This window comes from Streptopelia decaocto, assembly GCF_964273445.1.
Source record: "Streptopelia decaocto genome assembly, chromosome: 9".
Classification (NCBI taxonomy): Eukaryota; Metazoa; Chordata; class Aves; order Columbiformes; family Columbidae; genus Streptopelia; species Streptopelia decaocto.
In genome coordinates, this window is record NC_138664.1 from 3343964 (window position 1) to 3364407 (window position 20444).

At 42.3% G+C, this 20444-nt stretch overlaps 1 protein-coding gene across 5 annotated transcripts; it reads left to right on the forward strand.

Moving 5' to 3' along the window:
- The first annotated feature begins 454 nt into the window (after nucleotides 1-454).
- TM6SF1 (transmembrane 6 superfamily member 1) lies at nucleotides 455-20208 on the forward strand. Of its 5 annotated transcripts, none has more exons than XM_082060673.1 (10): nucleotides 455-664; nucleotides 2660-2763; nucleotides 4069-4166; nucleotides 5143-5246; nucleotides 6097-6179; nucleotides 7587-7708; nucleotides 12091-12195; nucleotides 14178-14270; nucleotides 15291-15410; nucleotides 19889-20208. In XM_082060673.1, exons 1-10 carry the CDS (start codon nucleotides 573-575, stop codon nucleotides 19895-19897), a joined length of 930 nt encoding a protein of 309 aa, XP_081916799.1. In that variant the 5' UTR covers nucleotides 455-572; the 3' UTR covers nucleotides 19898-20208. The 5 variants fall into 5 exon arrangements, with proteins under 5 accessions (XP_081916799.1, XP_081916798.1, XP_081916797.1 ...); XM_082060671.1 differs by having other exon boundaries at nucleotides 457-664; nucleotides 19833-20208; XM_082060674.1 differs by lacking the exon at nucleotides 455-664 and adding an exon at nucleotides 983-1273 and having other exon boundaries at nucleotides 19833-20208.
- The last annotated feature ends 236 nt before the right edge of the window (nucleotides 20209-20444 follow it).

The window sequence follows — 20444 nt, forward strand, 5'->3', positions numbered from 1 at the left end:
AAAAGATATGCATGTTCTTTTTTTTACGGGTTTCTTAAGGAGACCCTTGCACTGGTCAGACCAAGGGAACCTCTTTTCCACCCACCGCCTTCCACCAAGCCCATCGCTTCAGGCGACCCCGCGCCCACCCCTGCGTCCACCCGCCCCTGCGGGCAGCGCCGCTGGTTCCCGTTAGCCCTGCAGCCTCTGTCACAGCGCTCACTCCAACCGCTACCGCATCCACTTGGCGTGTCGCCGCTGTCGTTCCCGGGCGGTGACCGGCGGAACCCCCTCCCCGCACCACCCCCGCTCCCGCCCCGCCTTTCGGACAGTCCCCTACCCCCGGGGCGAGCCCGGGGCGGGCGGGCAGCGCCCCGGGCGGCTCCGGTTTCTGAGGCGATTTCAGGTTTCCCGCGCGGGCGGGAGGGGCGGCCCGCCGGCCATGGGGCGGGCGGCGGGCAGGGGCCGGCGGGGCGGCGGGCGGGCGGGCGCCCCTCGGCGGGGCGGGAAGGGCTGAGGCGAGGCGGCGCCTCGGGCAGGGCGCGGCGCTCGCCTCGGGGCGCAGAGGGCGGCTGCCGCCTCCCGCCGCGGGGATGAGCGCCTCGGCGGCCACCGGCGTCTTCGTGCTCTCCCTCACCGCCATCCCCGTCACGTACCTCTTCAACTGCCTGGCGGCCAGCGGCAGGTGAGGCGGGCGAGGCCGGGCGGCTCCCGCCCCGTGGGGAGGGGAGCGGAGCGGGCGGCGGGGCTGAGGGAGGTGCGGGCGGGCAGGGGAGCCCGGCGGGTATTTTTAGCCGTGGCGCAGGGACAGGGCAGCTGCGGCCGCGGGGCTGAGCGGGAGGCGGAGCGGGGCGACCGGGTGGGAGCCGAGCCCCGCTCCGGGTGCTGCCCGCGTCCTCTGCCGGGAGCCGTGCGCGATGCGACCGGGGCTCACCCCGGGGCCCGCAAACCTGCCCGCTTCGCATCACCTGCAGCGTGTCCCGGCGGGAGCGCCGAAGGACAAACCCGCCCGCAGGGACCGGCCGCCCCGCGCCCTGAGCCCGCGGCGCTGCCGCCGCCCTCCGGCTCCGCTGCCAGCGCACCCGCCAACAAAACGCAATTCTGTTTAAAAACGAGTGGAAGAACTCACCGGCCTCAGAACGCTCCCGAGCCGAACGTTCAGGGAGCCTCTAGGACCTGCGAGTTTTAACTGAAAATGTCAATACGCCCCGGCTCTGCCAAAAAACGCAGGATCCCAGGACAAACCGCACGTCTAGAAAAGTCTTTTCTCATGGAAAACCCACTGTGCTTAAAGGTCTGCACGGAATTTAGTGATCTCACAGCCTGGGGTGTTTTGCAACTTTACTGCGCAAATACTTGCTGCATGTTTTTAAGGCTTTGCTACATGTTTCTTCCTCATTTCCCTCCTTCTGCTTGGTAACTTCATTTTTTGTTTCTCACTGCTAGAGAAATGCTGAATAGCACATGCTGGCTTACTTGATTCATTGCCAATATTTATTTCAAATTGATAGACCACAGTGAAAAGTCACTGCAATATTAACAGCTGTAATAGTATGAAGAAATTCATCACTGGAAAAACAGACTAGCAGAGGATTCAAACCATAAAATAAATCAACAGGCTAGCACTGCTCATCTTGACTCAGAAAGTATGTGCGTATATATTCTGAAATATTTGATCTTGCCTTTTAAAATTTTTTTTGCAATAATTTTAAGTCAAGTTTCACTAAGGCTGAAATTGTCATAGTATTATTTGTTGCTACACAATTTCTTTTCTTGAAACACAGAGTGATACTATATATAAAATCACGTACCAAATATTTTTAGCTTATGCTTCTGGGCTTTACCATACTTTTCCTTCCTTTTCTTCTCACACACAAGCATAAAAGTGAAGACTTGAGAAAGAGTTTAAGCACTTAAAGACGTAAATCAATTCCACAATGATCTTTATTAACTTGCATTTTCTTGAGGAAGGAGAGAAATTTGCTTTGTGCTGAAGATTGTTGTGATTTCCTCCACCACCACTTTGCACACACTAACATTATAGCTCCATCCTCAGAGAAAAGGTCTTTTCTGCCAAGCCCACCTCTGTCAATTATTGGTCCTTTCTTATAGGGTTGGACAGACCTTTGGTAGCACTGCCAAAACTGGAAATTAAACCTAGATCCATCACAGGCATTCCACACTGCTACTCCTGTTCCACGGGACTGATGTGTTTTATTTGCAAATATGGAATTTCCTGAGTAGATAATTTATTGCCGAGGTTAGATTAAATATCTCTAATGATCTTTTTTGGCCTTGAAATCTGTGTGGTTTTGACCTTCACCTCTTGTTGGCCTTTAAGTTCTCCATCATTTTTGTTTATTTTTGCAGATACCAGCATGAAAACTGATTTTAGTCAGACATATCTAGACTCCTGGATGTTATTTATCTAGCTATTTTTGTATTTTCTTTTTTTAGATGACCACATGTGAAAAGACAGGCACATAAATTCTGCAAAACTATAAAATGAATACTGTGACAGACTATGCAATAGACTTTAAAACCAGCCTTTTAAAGTATTAAAATTTACTTCAGGAGTATGTGCATATGAGGATAGCTGGTAAGGAATGCTGAAGAAGCAAAATTCTGTCTCTTTCTCTGCCTTTCTTTTAAATTCTTTTTCTTTTTAATACTGTTACAGTTCCTGGGCAATCGTTGCAGTTGGATTGCTGGTTCTGGTTTTTATTGGTCTGTTGGCTCGTGTTCTTGTCAAAAGAAAACCACCAAAAGATCCACTGTTTTATGGTACGTCTTGATAACAATGAAGCTAAATTCAGAAAGTATTCATTTATATAAATGGTAATATATTATGGTTATTCTAGATTGAACATTTAAGGCATGGCTTCAGCACCCAGTCTGGTGAGGTGCTGAGGAGCCAAGAAAGACAGACAGACTGGGGGAAAAGGAGGAGAAATAGTGCTGCTTTTGAACCTTTTAATTCTTCTTGAATAGAAAATCCAGCTTGGGGACAAGCCAGGCCTCCTATTTGGAAAGAATAACACTTGTGTTGGGCTGTGAAAGTGTTTAAAATACTGTCATACCTGCTAAGATCCTTCTTGTAGCGGGACTTAGATACCACAGTAGACCTCTCATGCATATGTCGTCCTGAATGGACTCATTTGGGATTTTTGCATCTTTTGGACCAATGCTCTCCATGGCTTGGTTCTTCCTATGATTGAATTCATGGATTATCTCAGTTTTATTAGGCTTCTCTGTTAATGCACCTTTGTGATACTTAAGGAAATTCAAACCACCCCAACTCCTGGCTCAAGCAAACATTTCTGGATCAATACTTTGCTATAACGAGAGACTGGTTAACTTTTAAAAGGAAACCTCAGATCTAGATTACCTTATAGCAAAAAATCTAGAAGAAAAAACACTGCTGTTTTTTAAAGTTTTGCAAGATGGGCCCGTAGGCAAAGCAGGGTACAAACCACCTGTATTTGCCCCCGTCTTCCTCCTCGTCACAACTCGTTGGTGTCTGCCCCCAGTGTGTTCTGCGTGTGGCTGGGAACAATCAGTTCATGCTGAAAGCAAAGGAAATAAATAACACTAACTTCCCACAAATTTCCCGTCTCAAAGGAGTGACTCGCTAACTTGCCAGCTAGGTCTCCTATGGGCTGCTGTGGCTAATGCAGTTTGCCTTGCTCACCTCTGAAAATGGCAAGTCACGTTTCCCTCTCCACCTCCTTTTTGTTGCCCTTTCTCCTTTCCAAGACTCAAGGTTGTCTACTTTGCGTGACTGAGATTTTTGAAAAGCTACACAGCCCTTTCTGCAGACACTGATTTTCCACGTAGGCTGTTCCTGCAGCTCTATAGAATTTCATGTCATTAAGAAAAACTCAAGAACTTTGTTGACCAACCACTGATTAGAAACTCTCAAGCTATGTTAAGAATTTCATATTGTATCCTAAATATCTGTGACCTCAAAGTAGATGCATCTAGTTCAATAGATCTCTGCCTGACTGAATTTATTGGACTGGGAAGTAACTGCATGATTCCAAGTCTTTTATTAACTTATTATTTTTTCCTCCCATTATCTTATTACAGTTTATGCTGTATTTGCCTTTACCAGTGTAGTGAATCTAATAATTGGACTCGAACAGGATGGAATTATTGACGGATTCATGACTCATTACTTGAGAGAGGTAAACAATTGTCTGGCTTACAATATAAACAAAATCTTAACTACAAATAGGTTGTTACAGTGTTTTTCACAGAAAAAAGCGGCTACTAGCACATTCAAAACAATCATCTTGAATTTGGACATTGACCTGTTTCATTATTGTTATGGACAAAACCTACATTGACTTGAAATCACTGATTCATTTGGAAAAAATAGCACACCTTTCAAACTCCAGTGTTATTTAGTGAAATAAATGCTGTTCTGTATGAACCTCTGTGGGAACTGAACAGACTGTACACGTTTGCAGAAAGCCATAGATACTCAGCTCTTGGGAGGGGATGAGTACTGCAGGACTTAAATCTGTTACCAAGAAGGAAACAAAATTGCTCCTTTATTTTTGCCTAATCACTTTACTAAAAGGAATTAAAACAGAGTTAAAAAATGATCATGCCAGATACGCAGTCAGCAGAATGCGTTGGCTGCTGAATATCAACATCCACCAAAAATAGCTCAGGAAGAGCGTGGTATGAAAGTCAATGAAGTCATTGAAAAGATTCCATGAACTTTAGCATAAAATGCATTGGACCTTACAAGGTTATACCGTGTCATCCATACACTCAATACTGTTGTAGATCACTAGGTTGCTACAGATATCTTTATTTGTTCCATGTTAAATGTCTCTTTATTTTGTAGCTTTTATCACTAAAATATGGAAAAGTAGTATTTCCATAATGTAGCAGAACAGTGCTGACAGTCATACGTAGGAGTTTTTCCTACCATCTTGCAACCTGTTTTGTAGCTATAGAACTGATTTAATTATACCTGATCCTACATAAATCAGGTTTGTGCTTGTAAACATGTATTGTCAGGCAAAAAACTGTGCCTCTGGATGGAACAAACATCAGTTACTTTTTTGAAATTGCTTCCTGCTCTTCTTCATTAATGGATTGTTATTCTTCCTCTAATCACTGTACTTTTTAAAAACCAATATTGCCTAGGGTGAGCCGTATCTGAACACCGCGTACGGCCATGTGATCTGCTATTGGGATGGCTCCGTTCATTATCTGATGTATCTGCTGATGGTAGCAGCTATTGCATGGGAGTAAGTCATTTTGATTTGTGTACTGTTGATGTTGCTCGCAGTCTCTTATAACCTACAAAGGGCTTTCTTTTCTAGGAAGTATTTAGATTTTTCTTTCAGGGCTGTTTAATGTCTTAGGCCAAAGCAACACTATTAAAATTTTATTACTCTCAGGAACTGGAACATCACAATTTACCCTTTCTCTCAGCTGAATAAGACCAGCAAACCCACTGCGTTGTATTGTCCCCACTTCACTCTGCAGCAGAGAGCATAGCTCCTCTGAATGCTTTGTGTTAAATGAAAACTTAAAGAGAATGCTCATTAAAAACATGCATGTATAATAAAACCTTTTTTTAAATAATATGACGGGAATAACATATTGCCTATCACGATGATGTTTTCTCATCCATTTCAGAGAGTATCACACAGTTTAAGATAAAATGTTTTTTTTTTTCTAGAAGTTCTAATGTTTCTTGCTGTTGAATGAGGAGTTTGAGAAAATAAGTACATAAATTACAGAGGCTAATATACCCACTGGTAATAGAAGCACTACCAGAATGAAATTAATTACTATTAATTACAGTCTTGTACAAACTGTGATGTGCAAAATCATGCAGTCAGCCTTCATGACGGCAGATAACTAAGGATGCACAAGTCCTGCACTGTTCATGCAATAACCTTCGCACACAACTGCAGGATTTCTACATATCCCTCTTTCACAGGCAAGAATCCACTGTTGAGTTGTGGTACAGATTTTAAAACCTTTACCTGCTGAGATACAACTATGGCAATGGGTGTCATATTTGAGGGTGATTTGGGGTAGTGGATTTTGTTTTGGATGGCGCAATATCTTGTTTTCTTTTTTAAACAGACAAAGCTACAGAACCATTGGCCTCTACTGGCTAGGTTCCATTATCATGAGCATCATTGTCTTTATGCCTGGAAACATTGTGGGTAAGGACATAATTTATGACTTTTCCCTGTGAAACATTTTCTAAATTCCACATTGGGCTACCTGTATTTTACTGCAGTGCTGGTTCCTTTCTGTAACGATATGGAAGGCGAATTTTAGGAATATCAGTAAAGAGATGCAAGATATTTCAAAATGTAAATATGAGGAGGGAAAGATGGAGATCAGGAAAAATACCCAAAAAACAACCAAACTCGCAATTTACATTGTTGTCAAGGAAAAAAAAAGTAATAATTGTATTTTGCTACACCCATAAGGCTTTCATCCAAACTAGGTTCACTTTAAGTACTGAGACAATAACAGTCTCTTAATATCATGAAAATATAAATCTTATTTTGCATAAAATTTACAAATTACTTAATAGTCTGACTTTCGAGCAGCTTACAAGAGGTTTCCAAATCACCTTTAAAGGTGAAATCTGAAAGCTATTATATTTTCAAAAATAAATTTAACATTCCTAGATTTCTAACATAAATTGGTGCATAGCTGTGCTCCTAGAAGCTAGAATCGTAATTAAAAACATCTACATCATTGCTACTGATAGGTGGTTCTCTAAGGCTGCTACCCCCCTCAATTAAAGATTTCTTTTTTAGCAAAGCTTAAATTGATGCAAAGTTGACAAGTGTTCAACTGCAAAAAAGGTTCATTTGTCCACATGCCACAGGCAGCTTTAGAAAAGCTCCCTCTGGCCCCGCTTCTTATTACAGAGGCAGAAACTCATGGTGCAGCCTGGGGCCAGTCCAGCTCCCTCCTTTGTAGATATAAACGCACCACAGAGAAACAGCGGATTTAATGCAACAGCATCTCTTCCTCTTTCCTCCGGGGAAGCTGAGAACTTGTTCTCAAGAGCCTCTGTCTGCCTGCCCTTCTGACACAGGGAGCAGCCAGCATCAAAGACACAGGTTTTCCTGATTCCATGTGGGCTAAGGATAGCTCTCCAAATTTGTTTTGTCCTAATTATTAGTACAGGCCTGTAGGAGAGCTCAGGACTTTGGAAAGCAAATGCAATATCAGATCTTAGAAAGTGGGTACATTCCTTTTTTCCATTTTTTGTAAAGAATGATATCTCTATTTGGAGCAGGTTCCATTAGGAGATTTCAAAGCTGTCCCATCCTCTAGGATTACCAACTGCAGAGCGACAGAGGTGGTTTCCTGTCCCTTCAAAAAATCCCTCATTTCCAAAATGGCTTCTTCTCTGTCACCTGTGACTCTACCACTTTGAACACATGATTTTCAACAAGACTTGTGTGTTGCTTTAACAGCCATTTCTAATGTTTTATGTTTACATTATCATAGCTGCTTCAGATTTGATATTACATAGGGTATTTTTTAACTCCTCTGCAACGCAGCTTACAAATTCTTACACATTGTATATGTATTTTTTTTAACAGGCAAATACGGAACAAAAGTGTGTCCTGCTTTTTTCTTAAGTATACCATATATTTGCCTTCCCATATGGGCTGGGTTCCGAATTTATAACCAACCTTCGGTGACTCATGACACTCCAGTCAAGGTAATATAGTTGTATGTAAGTTTTTGCTGCTGTTAGGAAAACTGAAATATGTTTGCTGTTTCTACTGGGTTTTATAGGTCCCTTGATGAGCATGGAATGTACTGTAACTGGTATCTCTTATGGCAATTGCTGCCAGGCTGTGTAGACACTGTAAAAATACCTATACTGCAGGACCTATCTATACTCATCATGGTGTGATAAAGAAAAAGCACAAGAATCTCATATATAAAGAACCCACTTCTAGGTGCAATTGTGTTACTACCCTCTATCTGTTCAGTTTCTGACTGTTTCAGTTTCTTAGCTGATGAAAATATTGACATATACTAACTTCATCAACCACCACTAAATCCTTATAGAAGCTCTGCAGGAAAGTATTCTGCTGCAGATGACTAACAAAAAGTATTGAATTATATGAAATCTGTATGTGCATTCTGCAATATTAGATTTTACAGGTAAGACATAGTACAATAATTGACTTGAAAATTATTTACACACTTTTTACTTATTAAAAAACATCATCTGTAAAAATGATGTTTACTTATAACTCCTCAGATGTTTGCCTTCAAATTTTATAGTTAGGCTTTAATAAGATTATTAACTGAGCAATCAAAATATGCAATAATAGTGTAAGCGCTGTTTTAGGAAAAAAAACCAACTACTAAAAAGCCCTGCAGTACAAAGCACAGAACAGATCTTTAACTCTTCGTTGCTAAAGCAAGCCAGTTTATTGCCACAGCACACCATATCAGTTGCAAGTAATGTAATCAATATTTTTGCATTACAAGAGCTCCGGAGTCTCAGTCAGGTTAATTCTGTCACTGAAAACACAGTCGAAAGGCATTAGTTTGTGTTCCACAGCTCGCAGGCAGGCGGTGTGCGAGGGGTGTAGCGTGCGGCACAGAATAACAGGCAAATCCCTATGAAAGGCAAATTGGAGGAGACTTCAGGTGCCAAACCCTCTTAGACCCTCCTGCACAGGCTTATAGGAAAACACATGTCCCATCCCACAGTGATTTCAGCTGATTTGCTTAAAAACATCAGGAATTCTGGCCAGAAACACATTCTTTAGAGTTGTCACGGTAGAGAGGTTAAGTGTAGTTAAAGGTAGCAGTGGCAATTTTTGCTATCTATAGTAGTGCGAGCATCCTTTGCAGGGAGGATGGATGAAGGTTCCAGTGTGATTTCCTAGGACTGAGAACTGATCTGCTGAAACACAGACACGTCTCCTATGCTTATCAGGAGCTGAACAGCGCACCTAGGTTTGATATTTTATTTTGCTATATATTCCAGAGAAACTTAGTTTAAAGATTTTATTTCAAAAAAAAAGAGTGCAGAAAAAGCTGGCGATTTGAAAATTTAACATTGCACTTCTTAGTGAATCCTATTGCTCAGAAGGTCATTGGAAAAGCCTCGATTCCTTTCACTGAGGCCTCCTACCCTTCCTAACTAGATTCTTTTTTAGAAGTCACATTTTATCTTAATAGCTAATTTATGTTTCAGGCATAAATACCTGGATTCAATAACCTTAAAATGCCTTTAAATCTTAACATGGCTATTCACAAATTTTTCTTTTTATATACAACTCTCTCAGTCCTAAATTAAGTATTGTTTCCAGGAAATAATAGTGTGTAATGTTACCAATCAGTTAGCCAATCATTCTATGTCCTGAAAGTACTTAGTTCTCTTTCAATAGATCATTTGTGCTTAGCTGTGAAATTGAATTGTTTAAAACTGTTCTTATTCAAATATAGTATTAAAAGATTTAGGAAAAAAATGTAATAATGCTTTTAAACATGATAGTGCAAGTATATATAAAAATACTTACATGAAAGCAATGGAAGCAAGGTGTATTCTGTTGGCCAAGCTATTAATTGCTATATAGTTAAAAAAACCAAAACTGTGGGGACACAAGAAGTAATCAATTTTGTGTGTTTTCTAATAGAGGTGGGTCCACGGGAGACAAATGGAGTTATATCCTCATTTAGAATCAAACCAAGCTGTGCTGCAGTATTTACAAAGCCTAATGGATTTATCTACATGTGTGTCCGCTCAGAAAAGTTTAGTGTCATGTAAAATTCATCAATGGGGTTAACACACATAGATCCAGATTTACACATGAATTCTGAAGGGACTGACAACACGCAACATTATCCCGATTCCTTGAAACTGATCATGTAAGGAGCCTCTCAGAAATTAGGGAAAATAGCTTTTTCCTGGAAGCGAGAGCTGCTGCACAGCGTGCCTGCACGCTTCCTCGCTACGCAAAAGAAACAGCAGGGTTGGCAAGAGCTGTGCGGAGTTCAATGTTGTTTGCAATAAATGGGAAACCTGTGGCACGTCATCCCTGCTCAGCCAGCGGACTTAACACTTAATTTGGTTTATCACATATTGATGCGACTTCGCTGTGTGAAAGAAGGGTAAAGCAAAATAACTACGAAGCTGAGGTCTGCCAGCAAAGCGTGTGCTGTATTTCAAAGCCTTCTGCTTTCTTTTTAAGCTTCACATTTTCATTTTGTTTGCATAAATGTGTGCATAGAGGAAAAAAAAGTGTGAGTTTTCTGTACCGTGGCAATTTCCCAGACTTGTACTGCACCAAAGGTTGCTCCCACTAATACTGGTTTTGTCTCCAAAACCTCTAAATAAGAAGTTCTCTTGTAGCTTTGTGATCACAGTAAACATGCACATTCATTTAATACGCCTTTTGAAAGGAGGAGTGATACATACATAATATAAGCTTCATACTTAGGCAAAAGTGGAAAGAAAATATAACAGCCTTCAAGCTTTCCATTATCCTTAGGTAGTCTACATCTGAAAATGACTTGCAACTCAGCAGCTATGGGAGGACTTTGTCTTTCATAGGAATGAATATTAGAATATAGATATTCTTTGCAGGTAACATTATAAACATTCCTAATGTGAAATGACACCCTACTGGCAAAACAGACCTGTTATTTGTGTCTGTAAAACAAACAAGTTCCTTGCTTTCTGAAAAATAACCTTTAAGAGAAAAAAAAAAGGCCATCCCTTTCATAAAGCTATGTGTTTAAAAGAGCCTTATTTTTGTTAAACTACAATTCAGGTCTTGCAGTTCTTACTCAGGAATTGTGCTTGCAAGATCAGTTCTCCTGTTTCAGTAACTTTATTGTGTATTTCTTGATCCTGAGTGCTTTTAATTGTGCCTTTACATCCTAATTATTGTTTCGTGCTTTAGAGACAATTCCACAAGTGTATAACAGGAAGGAAATCAGGTTTTTCTTTTGCTGTCTGCATGCCAAACACAGCTAATAAAAAGGAAGAGGAAATGAGTAACACATAAATGGGGAAGTTTTCCCTCTGAACTACAGAAAGATACTCTGATGTGCTTTTTATTTTGTCTGTGACTACAAAGCACTGAAACTCTACCTCAAATTATTTCCATGGGTCTTGTAAGCGTTACCATGTAGGCAAAGAGATGACTTTGGTTCCTCCAATGCACCTTCCATGTTAAATATCCATATGGCCTTTGCTACCATAGGGTGTGAACCCCTCACATCTGCCCGCGTGGTGCAGCGGGCGATTCCTATTCTGAGGCTGAGGAAAGGGGGCACAGAACAGATCGCATCCAGATGCCGAGAGGTGCTGCAGTGCCTATGGGAGGAACACAGGGCGTACGGTGATAAAAGAATGAGAGGAAGGTTTCCCACATGTTCTATAGGCACACACACACTTCATTCTCTATTTCTGCAGTACATAATAAGATGTATTATTTGCTCACTGAACTCAGCAGAGAGCTCAGCTGGCCACATAAAAGCTCTTATTTTCTGCCAGTGATATTCCATTAATTTCAATAGTGCCACAGGCTGCTGAAAACCAGCCTTCACTGTCAATGAAATGGACCCTCATTTTGCTGTCCCTCCAAACAGACCTTTTACAAAGTGTATTAGATTCAATCTTCAAATGTCTGAGACAAACCTACATTTCCAGAGCTTTTTTACATAGGGACATTCAGGAAAATTAATTCATTCCTATTAGCAAAATACATAACTTTGTGGAAGTTAGTTACAGTGGTTTAAAGCCTGACGTGATTTCAGAGTTAGGGTAGTGTTCATTTGATTTAGGTTGCTTCGAACGTAAACTAATCTGTATTGAAATGACTTTAGTTGGATCCATCCATTTCTACAGTTTATTCAAATTAATTTTCCTCCCTGCATCCTATAAAGTCTGAAGTCACCCTTTTAGATGTGGTTCCATCTCTGAAATAAGTGTATAAATAATGTGAGTGAGAACTAACTGCTTCTATCACCATGTCTCACCTCTTCACCCTTCCTGTAGGGACTGATATGGAGTTAAATACATGTAGTGTGGAACTCTGATGTACTTACTACACACGTTCTGTGCCGCAGGTGGTTCAGGAAGTCCAGAAGAAAGGACTCTTAAGAAGACCAATTGATTTAATGTTAGCTGCATATCTCATTCTAGCAACGGGGTTTTGCATATTTAGGGGCATGGTAAGTGGAAGATATTTTAATATTCTGGCTTTAATTTTCAGACTTTTAAATTTGAAATCGTCGTCTCTGTGTGAAAAACTATGTACAATTTGGTTTAGGGAAATCCTGTGACTTCCAGGGTTGGAATAGGCCTTAGATATATCAAGGACCATTTGATTGCTTATGATAATTAGTGGTGCTTTGCTTCTCTATTTTGCCCTGTGTAAAGCATGTTTTCCAAAAGAAAGTATTTGCACGATCACAAGAGTAAATATCCTCCCAGGTACAGATCAGTATGACCTAAAACTGTTGGTCTGGTGTTACATTTATGTCCAAGAACATGGAGACTAACCAACTAAACTAAATCTGTATTATTGTTTTTCTAAACAGAGATGCATAGCTAAAATTATATGGAAAACCAAGTTAACTTACACTGCATGAGACAGATGAAAACATTTCTACCTGGAAACAAAACAACAACAGCAACAAACCCCACAAATTTATTAATGTTACCTGAACAACACACATCATTTCTACTTCGCAAGAACTGATTTTTTAAGAAGTGTTTGTTTTTAAGCATAGTTAATCGTATTAAAATTTCAGAATGAATGACTCAGTGCTGAAAGTGCTTGAAGTAGATAAATCCAGTAGTAGGTAAATCTAATCCTTTGTCAGCTCTAAAGCATTTTCTGTCTTAATCAGAAGGAAGTTGGATGTCATTTGGGGATCAGAGCTCAAACGTTCAGGTGACAATAGGTACCCAAGTAACACTTTCTTACCGAGCACAGATTGTTCTTCTGTGGTTCTGCTGCTCACGTTACTCTCATCTCCTGCTGTTTCTCTGAAAACTTGCCTCAAAAATATGGTTTTCTTCTTCTAACTTGGCACAGACTGCTTTACTTCTTTTAGATCACGCTACTTCAGAGCACTGCTGGTGGTGTTCTACCTGTAATTTTGCTGAGGGAAATGTTAATTTCATGCTCTAACATCTAACTTGGTTCTGCAATCCCACTTCTTCATTTCTCAGTGGAATTTTTTGTTGATTTTGAGAGTGTGGTCATTGCTTTATATATTTTCTTTACCAAACAGGAACTGCTTACTGGCCTTACTTACCCACACAGAGATCAACAGAACATCTGTGTAAGCTGCAGTAACCATGATTTTGTGAAAAGCTAGCAAAATATAGCCCATTATAGTCCCCTCAGACCACCTTTTGGATGCCCATGTTGGAAAAGAACAGGGAGGAATATCCACTGTTTGCAAATCTTTGCATTTCCCCCTCAAAGTTACACACCAAATACGCATGAAATTCAGTTGTGCAAAGTCCTGTAACTCAGGCACTAACGATGCCTTGCCATAAACCACCTAGTGACAGCTGGTGACACAGGTTACTACTCTACAATGAGCTATTATGTTCTGTAGTAGTTTTAAGGGCTACTATGAAAAGGAACTACTTTTGCAACTGCGTCTCTCCATGTTTATTGGTAACTTTGTTCTTTCTGTAGGAATGCACAATCCAATAATCTCTCCTTTGCTACTCATATTTTTAAGTAACACCTGTCTCTCTGCATTGCTCTCCACCATGCAACTCTTCTCTTGGACTACATCTGTAGCTTGCTATCCTAAAATTGGGTGCTTAACTTGAAGTTTCCACTTAGAGCGATTTTCCATTGGAAAGTTCATTTGCTGGGATCAAAGTCTGCTCATTAGAGCAAATCGATAGCAATTATACTTTTACTAGAGCACAGCCAACTGAATTCCCTTTCGGCCAAAGTCTTTCCAGCAGGCTGTCGGCTCTTCCTCGCAAACCCTCTGAGCAGGAGCTGAGAGGAGGCTGCACTTCAGCTTTTTAACCGGTGATCCAGTGGATCACCCTTGCAGTAGATCTGGAGTAAGCCTCGGGGTCACAGTGCTGCAGACCCCTGAGTCTTTAGGGCTGCTATCAGGTTAGCACATTTTAGAACAAATCTTTGTTCACAGGAAGTTTTCAAAATTCTCCTTAGATTGCTCTGGATTGCCCTGCTGAACTCTGCCGGCTATATATTCAACTTCACGAGCCTTATATAAAAGATCCTGCTGCCTATCCTAAGCTTCAGGTAATGCACTGACCATGGAGCATAGAGTGTTAAGAAGTGTTTTGTTAACTGGCACAAAGATGAAGCCATGGGTTTCACAAATGAGAGCAACAAGGGGAGGATTTGTTCATGGCAAGTTAAACAGTATTTTGTATTTTCTACTACAGCCATTACAGGGTACCAACTCTTTGTTGTTATTAACTTAGATTCAAATCAGTTACCTGGAGTTTACACTTACCAATTACTCAGGCCTCTTTTAATAGAGTCCATGAAACAGATGGACATGCTTTTTATGATTATTCCCCTTCCTAAGAAGGGCAAAGCAGACTTTCAGTCTGGAATAATGGGGCAAAAAGGAGTGTGGTAGAATGAGATTCCTTAAGCTCACATTCCACTCTGTCACCAGTGACACACTCCTTGAAACTTGACACTTTCTCCCCCCCCCCCCCCCCCCCCCCCAAAACCCTATTCACACAATCATTCCAGAGGAGGGAATGTTGTGCTTTAGTTTTGTAGTATTTCCAAGTTCTTTTGTAACCCCAGCTGCTGCACAGGGCCTGAAGGGGTCAGAGGATTCACAGGTGCCACAAGCTGAACCCAAATATCTGTGCTGGACCTGTGCTGTCTGGGAAGGGGGTGGCTTGGGTGTATCTCACACCTCCCCACTGACAGCGCAAGGGAGCTTGAGAAATGGACACCCATGTTGCGTTGGACGCTGAGTTAGGTCAAGCCAGGCTTATTGGGATGGTATCAAGATGCCAAGGGGTAGAAAAATATGTCCTGGGATGACTTCAATCTGGACAGGGCAAGAGCCACCAGCTGCCAATATTAGCAGAGGCCTTAGGGTAGCTGGATCCAGTCAACAGCACCCAGGTGTGTAATTCTTCTCTCAAAGAAGTTACAGCTCCAGAAAGGCCTGGGAATCATTGCTGCCAGGAGTGTAGCTCCGAACAGCTTCACCTGCTCAGTCAGCAGCTGGCTGATTTTTAAATGCATCTCCCTCACACTGCAAAGCAACTAATATTTCTGTTTGAAACGCAGATGCTGGCATACATGTTCTACTCTGTGCCGTACTACGTGGTGGCTCTGTATGGCCTGCTGGTGCCTGGCTGTTCCTGGATGCCCGATTTAACCCTTATACATGCTGGAGGACTAGCTCAGGTATTCCTTTGTAAAATGTTCACTCTCGAATTGCAAGTTAATAAGTACATACTTGATCTTCCCATGCAGGTTTTATGCCATTGTAACTCAGGTCTCCTTTTATATGTGTAAAAAAACTATTGAAGGGAGTGGAGAATCAAATGTATTACATGTCTGTAATGGCTTCACTCTGGCTTTAGTAGACTTCCCTACTGCAGAATCTTTTTACTTGACTCATTTAAACCTTATTAACCACCATGCACTCTCCAGCTCAAACCTTGTACAGTAGATAAAATGTGCTCTGAGCATCCAGACAATAAATATGCACATAATCCTGTAACAATAAGAACACAGGGATATGGCGATAAGTGTAATTCAAGAACCACTATTAGACAAATACAGACCAACACTGTTTTCCAGGCCTGAGATAAGCAGGGATACAAACAACAATCCAGCTTAATTTCCCAGTGAGGATGGGGGAGTGACATTTTCTATTTGCGAGCAGCTATCACAGAGAATGACTTTTTTCCTAAACTGTTTATAGAACATCTTGAAATACCAAGTTATATCAAACCAGAATCTGGCAAGCATATTAATGAGGAGGTTTAGATGCTTAAAAGGTATAAATATAATACAACTGTGTTTGGCCCAAATCTAATCTAAAAAAAGCACAAGCTAACTGAAGTAGGAGAGCCAGTGTCAGGAACCTCTCTACTGACAGATTACTCAGGTTTCATGAATTCCCCAGTCAGTCAAGAAAGAAATTGCTCCTTTAAAGGTTGTTTAGCACAAGGAGAAGTAAAGCACAAGTCAGAGAGCACTGACTATCACAACTCTGCAAATTTACCAGAAGGCTCAGCCCCCCAGATTGGAGATTATTTTTTGCTTGGTTGGTTTTGGTCATTTTGAGGCACAAAACACATTTCCAGGTTTGTCTACTGTTTTCTCAAGTTATAACATGTGTAACTGATAATTAAAACATACGTGGTTACTGAAGCATATTTTGCTTTCTGTTATGCAAAGGTCCAGAAAAGGTCAATATTTAATGCTGGAAACCATAGGCATTGCCCCTTGGGAATGGACACTGCTCCTATAGATGGGGAACGTGGGGATTTTAATTATTTCTGTTTCTATAATTATGAAGTACGTATTTTTTACAAAAACAAGTCTCAAAATACCACGTGTTTCTTCTAAACTAAGAACCTCTAAGAGCTCCCAGCCCTTCACTCAAAGAGAAATATTATTCTAACATTCAGACTCCAAAACCAGGTTGTGACCCTTGGGCTTCCTGAAATTTCAGGAAGAGCCCTTTAAATGTTCCACAACTAAAGTACCAGAGTTTTGATGATACAAAACGGTTGGAACAGGATAGACATGGTGTGTCCCAGTGAGCCACCAGCACAGGGATGAAGAGCCACAGCCCCCTGTTCCGTCTCACCAGCTCCATGGCCCCCTGCCCTTCTCTCCTCTGAGATGTCAAAAGGTTTTCTCTATTCCTTCTCCATTTAAGTGTTTGCCTTAATCCTGCAGTTTTTGGTGACTAGTTTCTGCAGTACCTCTTGTCTACAGGAGAACCTCAACCCAAAGAACATATAGAATCTGGAGTATTGTGTTCAGTTCTGGGCCCCTCAGCTCAGGAAAGACATTGAAGTGCTGGAGCGGGTCCAGAGAAGAGCAACACGACTGGTGAAGGGACTTGAACATAAGACCTATGGGGAGAGGCTGAGGGAGCTGGGCTTGTTTAGTCTGGAGAAGAGGAGGCTTAGAGCTGAGCTCAGCACTCTCTAGAACTACCTGAAGGGCAGTTCCAGCCAGGTGGGGATTGGGCTCTTCTCCCAGGCATCAGCAATAGGACAAGGGGCCATGGGCTTCAACTCTGCCAGGGGAAATTTAGACTGGAGATTAGAAAGCAATTCTTTACAGAGAGAGTGGTCAGGCATTGGAATGGCTGCCCAGGGAGGTGCTGGACTCACCAGCCCTGGAGGTTTTTAAACTCAGATTGGACATGGCACTTAGTAAACGGACTAGAGTTGGACCAAGGGTTGGACTCGATGATCTCTGAGGTCTTTTCCAACCCAGTCAATTCTGTGATTCTGTGTGATTCTGTGATTTTTCGAGGTTACTCTCTCCCTGCTCTATTTGATGGCTTTCCTTGTGTTCATAAGACCTGGTCCAAACCCCTCCAAAATCAGTTACAGTCTTTGCCTGATTTTAGCCAGTTTTAGAGAGAAGGCACAGAGCAAGGACTCCCAGCCTTTTTCCAGGCCCTGCTCTGTCTCTGGCTGGAGCGCCTTCTTGACTGCAGGGTAAGAAATATTTCAAGTACTGCCTATGATTAGGCTACAGGCAAAAAAACACTGTAAAAAAAATTCCAAACCCAAATCATTTCATACAGAAAAGAAGTTTAACGAGTAGCAGGCACATGCAAATTGCGGTTGTCAAGCTGAGCAGCGCCAGGTCCAGCACCAGGCGGCTCCCACGTGCTGCCGCGGTCAAGAGGTTTCCAAGGCTGCTGGATCGATAAGGCGACCTTAGGAGTTTACCCACAGCATCTCATCTCAGCCAAGATCTAGGGGTTTGATACTCAAAATTCTCCACTTAGGCTTCAATAACAGAAAGCACCAGGGAATAGATTATTCGTTGAGAGGGCCTGAGCATGCTGAGGTGACACACCAGAGCACAGGTTGCTCTCGCCACACCAGGCACAGATCTGCTCTAACAGCTCCTCTGTTACTGCTTAATATTATGAAAGGAAAAAGAAAAAAAAAGTCTAATAAACAGTAACTTCATTATGTGGTACATCATTAGTTAGTAAAAATCTTCATAGGCTACAAATTGAGCACTATAAAAAGCAGAAACATTTTGTTCTAAGCTCACAGACATGCCGCAGCTCTTGTAAGAGACAGGACCACAGTTAAGGCCCAGACCTTCACAGGCCTCTAGGAGGCTGTGGGAGCTCCAGGTCTCCCAGCAGCAGTCCCTTACAGCTCCTTCTGAGCAGGTTAACTGCACACAGCAGCAGTCCCTTACAGCTCCTCCTGAGCAGGTTTACTGCAAACAGCAGCAGTCCCTTACAGCTCCTCCTGAGCAGGTTTACTGCAAACAGCAGCAGTCCCTTACAGCTCCTCCTGAGCAGGTTTACTGCAAACAGCAGCAGTCCCTTACAGCTCCTTCTGAGCAGGTTAACTGCAAACAGCAGCAGTCCCTTACAGCTCCTTCTGAGCAGGTTTACTGCAAACCTCATAGGAACTTCCCCAGGAACTGACTGTGATGCACAGCTGGCCACCCCGAGACACATGAGCCTTGCAACCCCCTGTAGATACGTACACAGGCTCTGAAACACCCCAGGGGTGTCAGTGTCTGGGTAAACACCAGACAGCCCCAAACCCCCTACCTGAAGCTGGCTGGTGGACATTCATCTTCTGGGGAGGCTGCTGCCCCGTGCAACAGGAGCGATTTGCTGCTGAGCACTGAGGCTCTGCCCACCCAGGGACACAGCAGCTGCTGCCCCACAGAGGTGAGAGCAAAGGGGCTGCAGAACAGGCTGGTTTATGAGGCTCAAACAGTCCCTGACACCTGCTCACTGTGTAACAGGCCAAGTAGGACTCTGCTGAAGCTTGTTTTTATGTGATTTCTTTGATTACTGCGTTTCCTGACTCAGGTTTGCTAAATCAGCTCTGTTAGGTGGGGGTGGTTGGAATCACCTGAACACTAATTTCCTCCTCTGTTTTGACGGACGGTCTCGGCCTGAGCTCTCACTAGAGGGGTGTGTATTAAAACACCTGCACTGTATTTCACTTTCTACTTCGCTAACCATGAACAGAACTGTGTTCTTTGCGAGCCTAAAATAACTCCTGCTGAAGCCAGAACGGAGGACGTGATTTGGCCATGGTGTACTCCTCTGCGTTACTAAAATCCTGGTGTCTCTTTCTCCTGCTCTGCTTAAGATCAAACTGATGTTTATCGTCACAGATCTCCTCCAGTGCTAAGTAACTAAATAATAATTAATAAATGGATACACAATAGTTAATGTGAACGAGCTGTGGCTTGAAATAGCAGGTAACAGATGGAGACAAAAGACAGCGACTATCCTGATGCTTCTATCTTTAAATGTTTGTTTATGCTAAAAATACACTATAGCCCAGCAAGCCTGTCTTTGCACATAACCTTCACTGTAAACTTCATCTATACCTCAGAACCACCCAAATGAACCTGCTACCGTGGTACTGACAGTGCCTTTTACACCGAGATATTAATGACTTTAGTTTAGACTGTATTTTTATACTGTTGTGCAAAATGTATGGTGGATAATTCTGGAGTAAAAGGGTTGGCTTGGCAGATGGCACTGGAGATGCAGACTTGCATGCACATTGTGCTGGCTTTCCAAAATGTACATAAACCTTACCCTTTTTTTTTCGTATATACGTTGTATACACACCACAGGCTCAATTTTCCCATATTGGTGCTTCTCTTCATGCTCGAACTCCTTACATCTACAGAGTCCCTGAAGAAGCAAAACAGTTTTTCCTGATATTGAACGTAATGTACGGGATTCTCCCCCAGCTGTTGGCCTACAGGTGTGTCCACAAGCCAGAGTTTTTTATGAAAACAAAACAAGAAGAAAAAACGGAATAGCACGACTGTATTCAGCTCCTCGTTTTGGCCATGTATATAATTGGGTTGGGATGTAACCGAACTGCTCAAACGGAACCCAAATGAAGCGTGTGAGATGTGTAAGATGGCACAATTGTGTAAAGTTGCACGGTCTGTTTTGTTTCTCCTGCCCGAAAAGGGAAAATAAAGACGGCTGCCTTCAGCACCACCTCTCAACAGTTTGACTTTGCGCTGCAGCAGAGCTGCTGGTTCACGTGGCTATTTTGAAGCGAGCTGCTTTGACAGGTTTAGAAATACTGCATGAAGTTTAATAATAATAACGATGTCCGTGTTTAGCCTCCACGCACTGGAGAACACCAGCGATCCCTCCCCAGAGCTGCTGTACGATGTGACGGTCGGTATTCTGAAGTGTGAAAAATTAACATAGGTAACTCTGCCACA

What these genes read in the sequence shown, in the direction of transcription:
- TM6SF1 (XM_082060671.1), top strand. Translation starts at nt 573, where the DNA reads ATGAGCGCCTCGGCGGCCACCGGCGTCTTCGTGCTCTCCCTCACCGCC. An exon ending in TGACTCATTACTTGAGAGAG is followed by an intron (nt 4,167 to 5,142) that starts GTAAACAATTGT and finishes AATATTGCCTAG; the next exon opens with GGTGAGCCGTATCTGAACAC. An exon ending in CTCATGACACTCCAGTCAAG is followed by an intron (nt 7,709 to 12,090) that starts GTAATATAGTTG and finishes TCTGTGCCGCAG; the next exon opens with GTGGTTCAGGAAGTCCAGAA.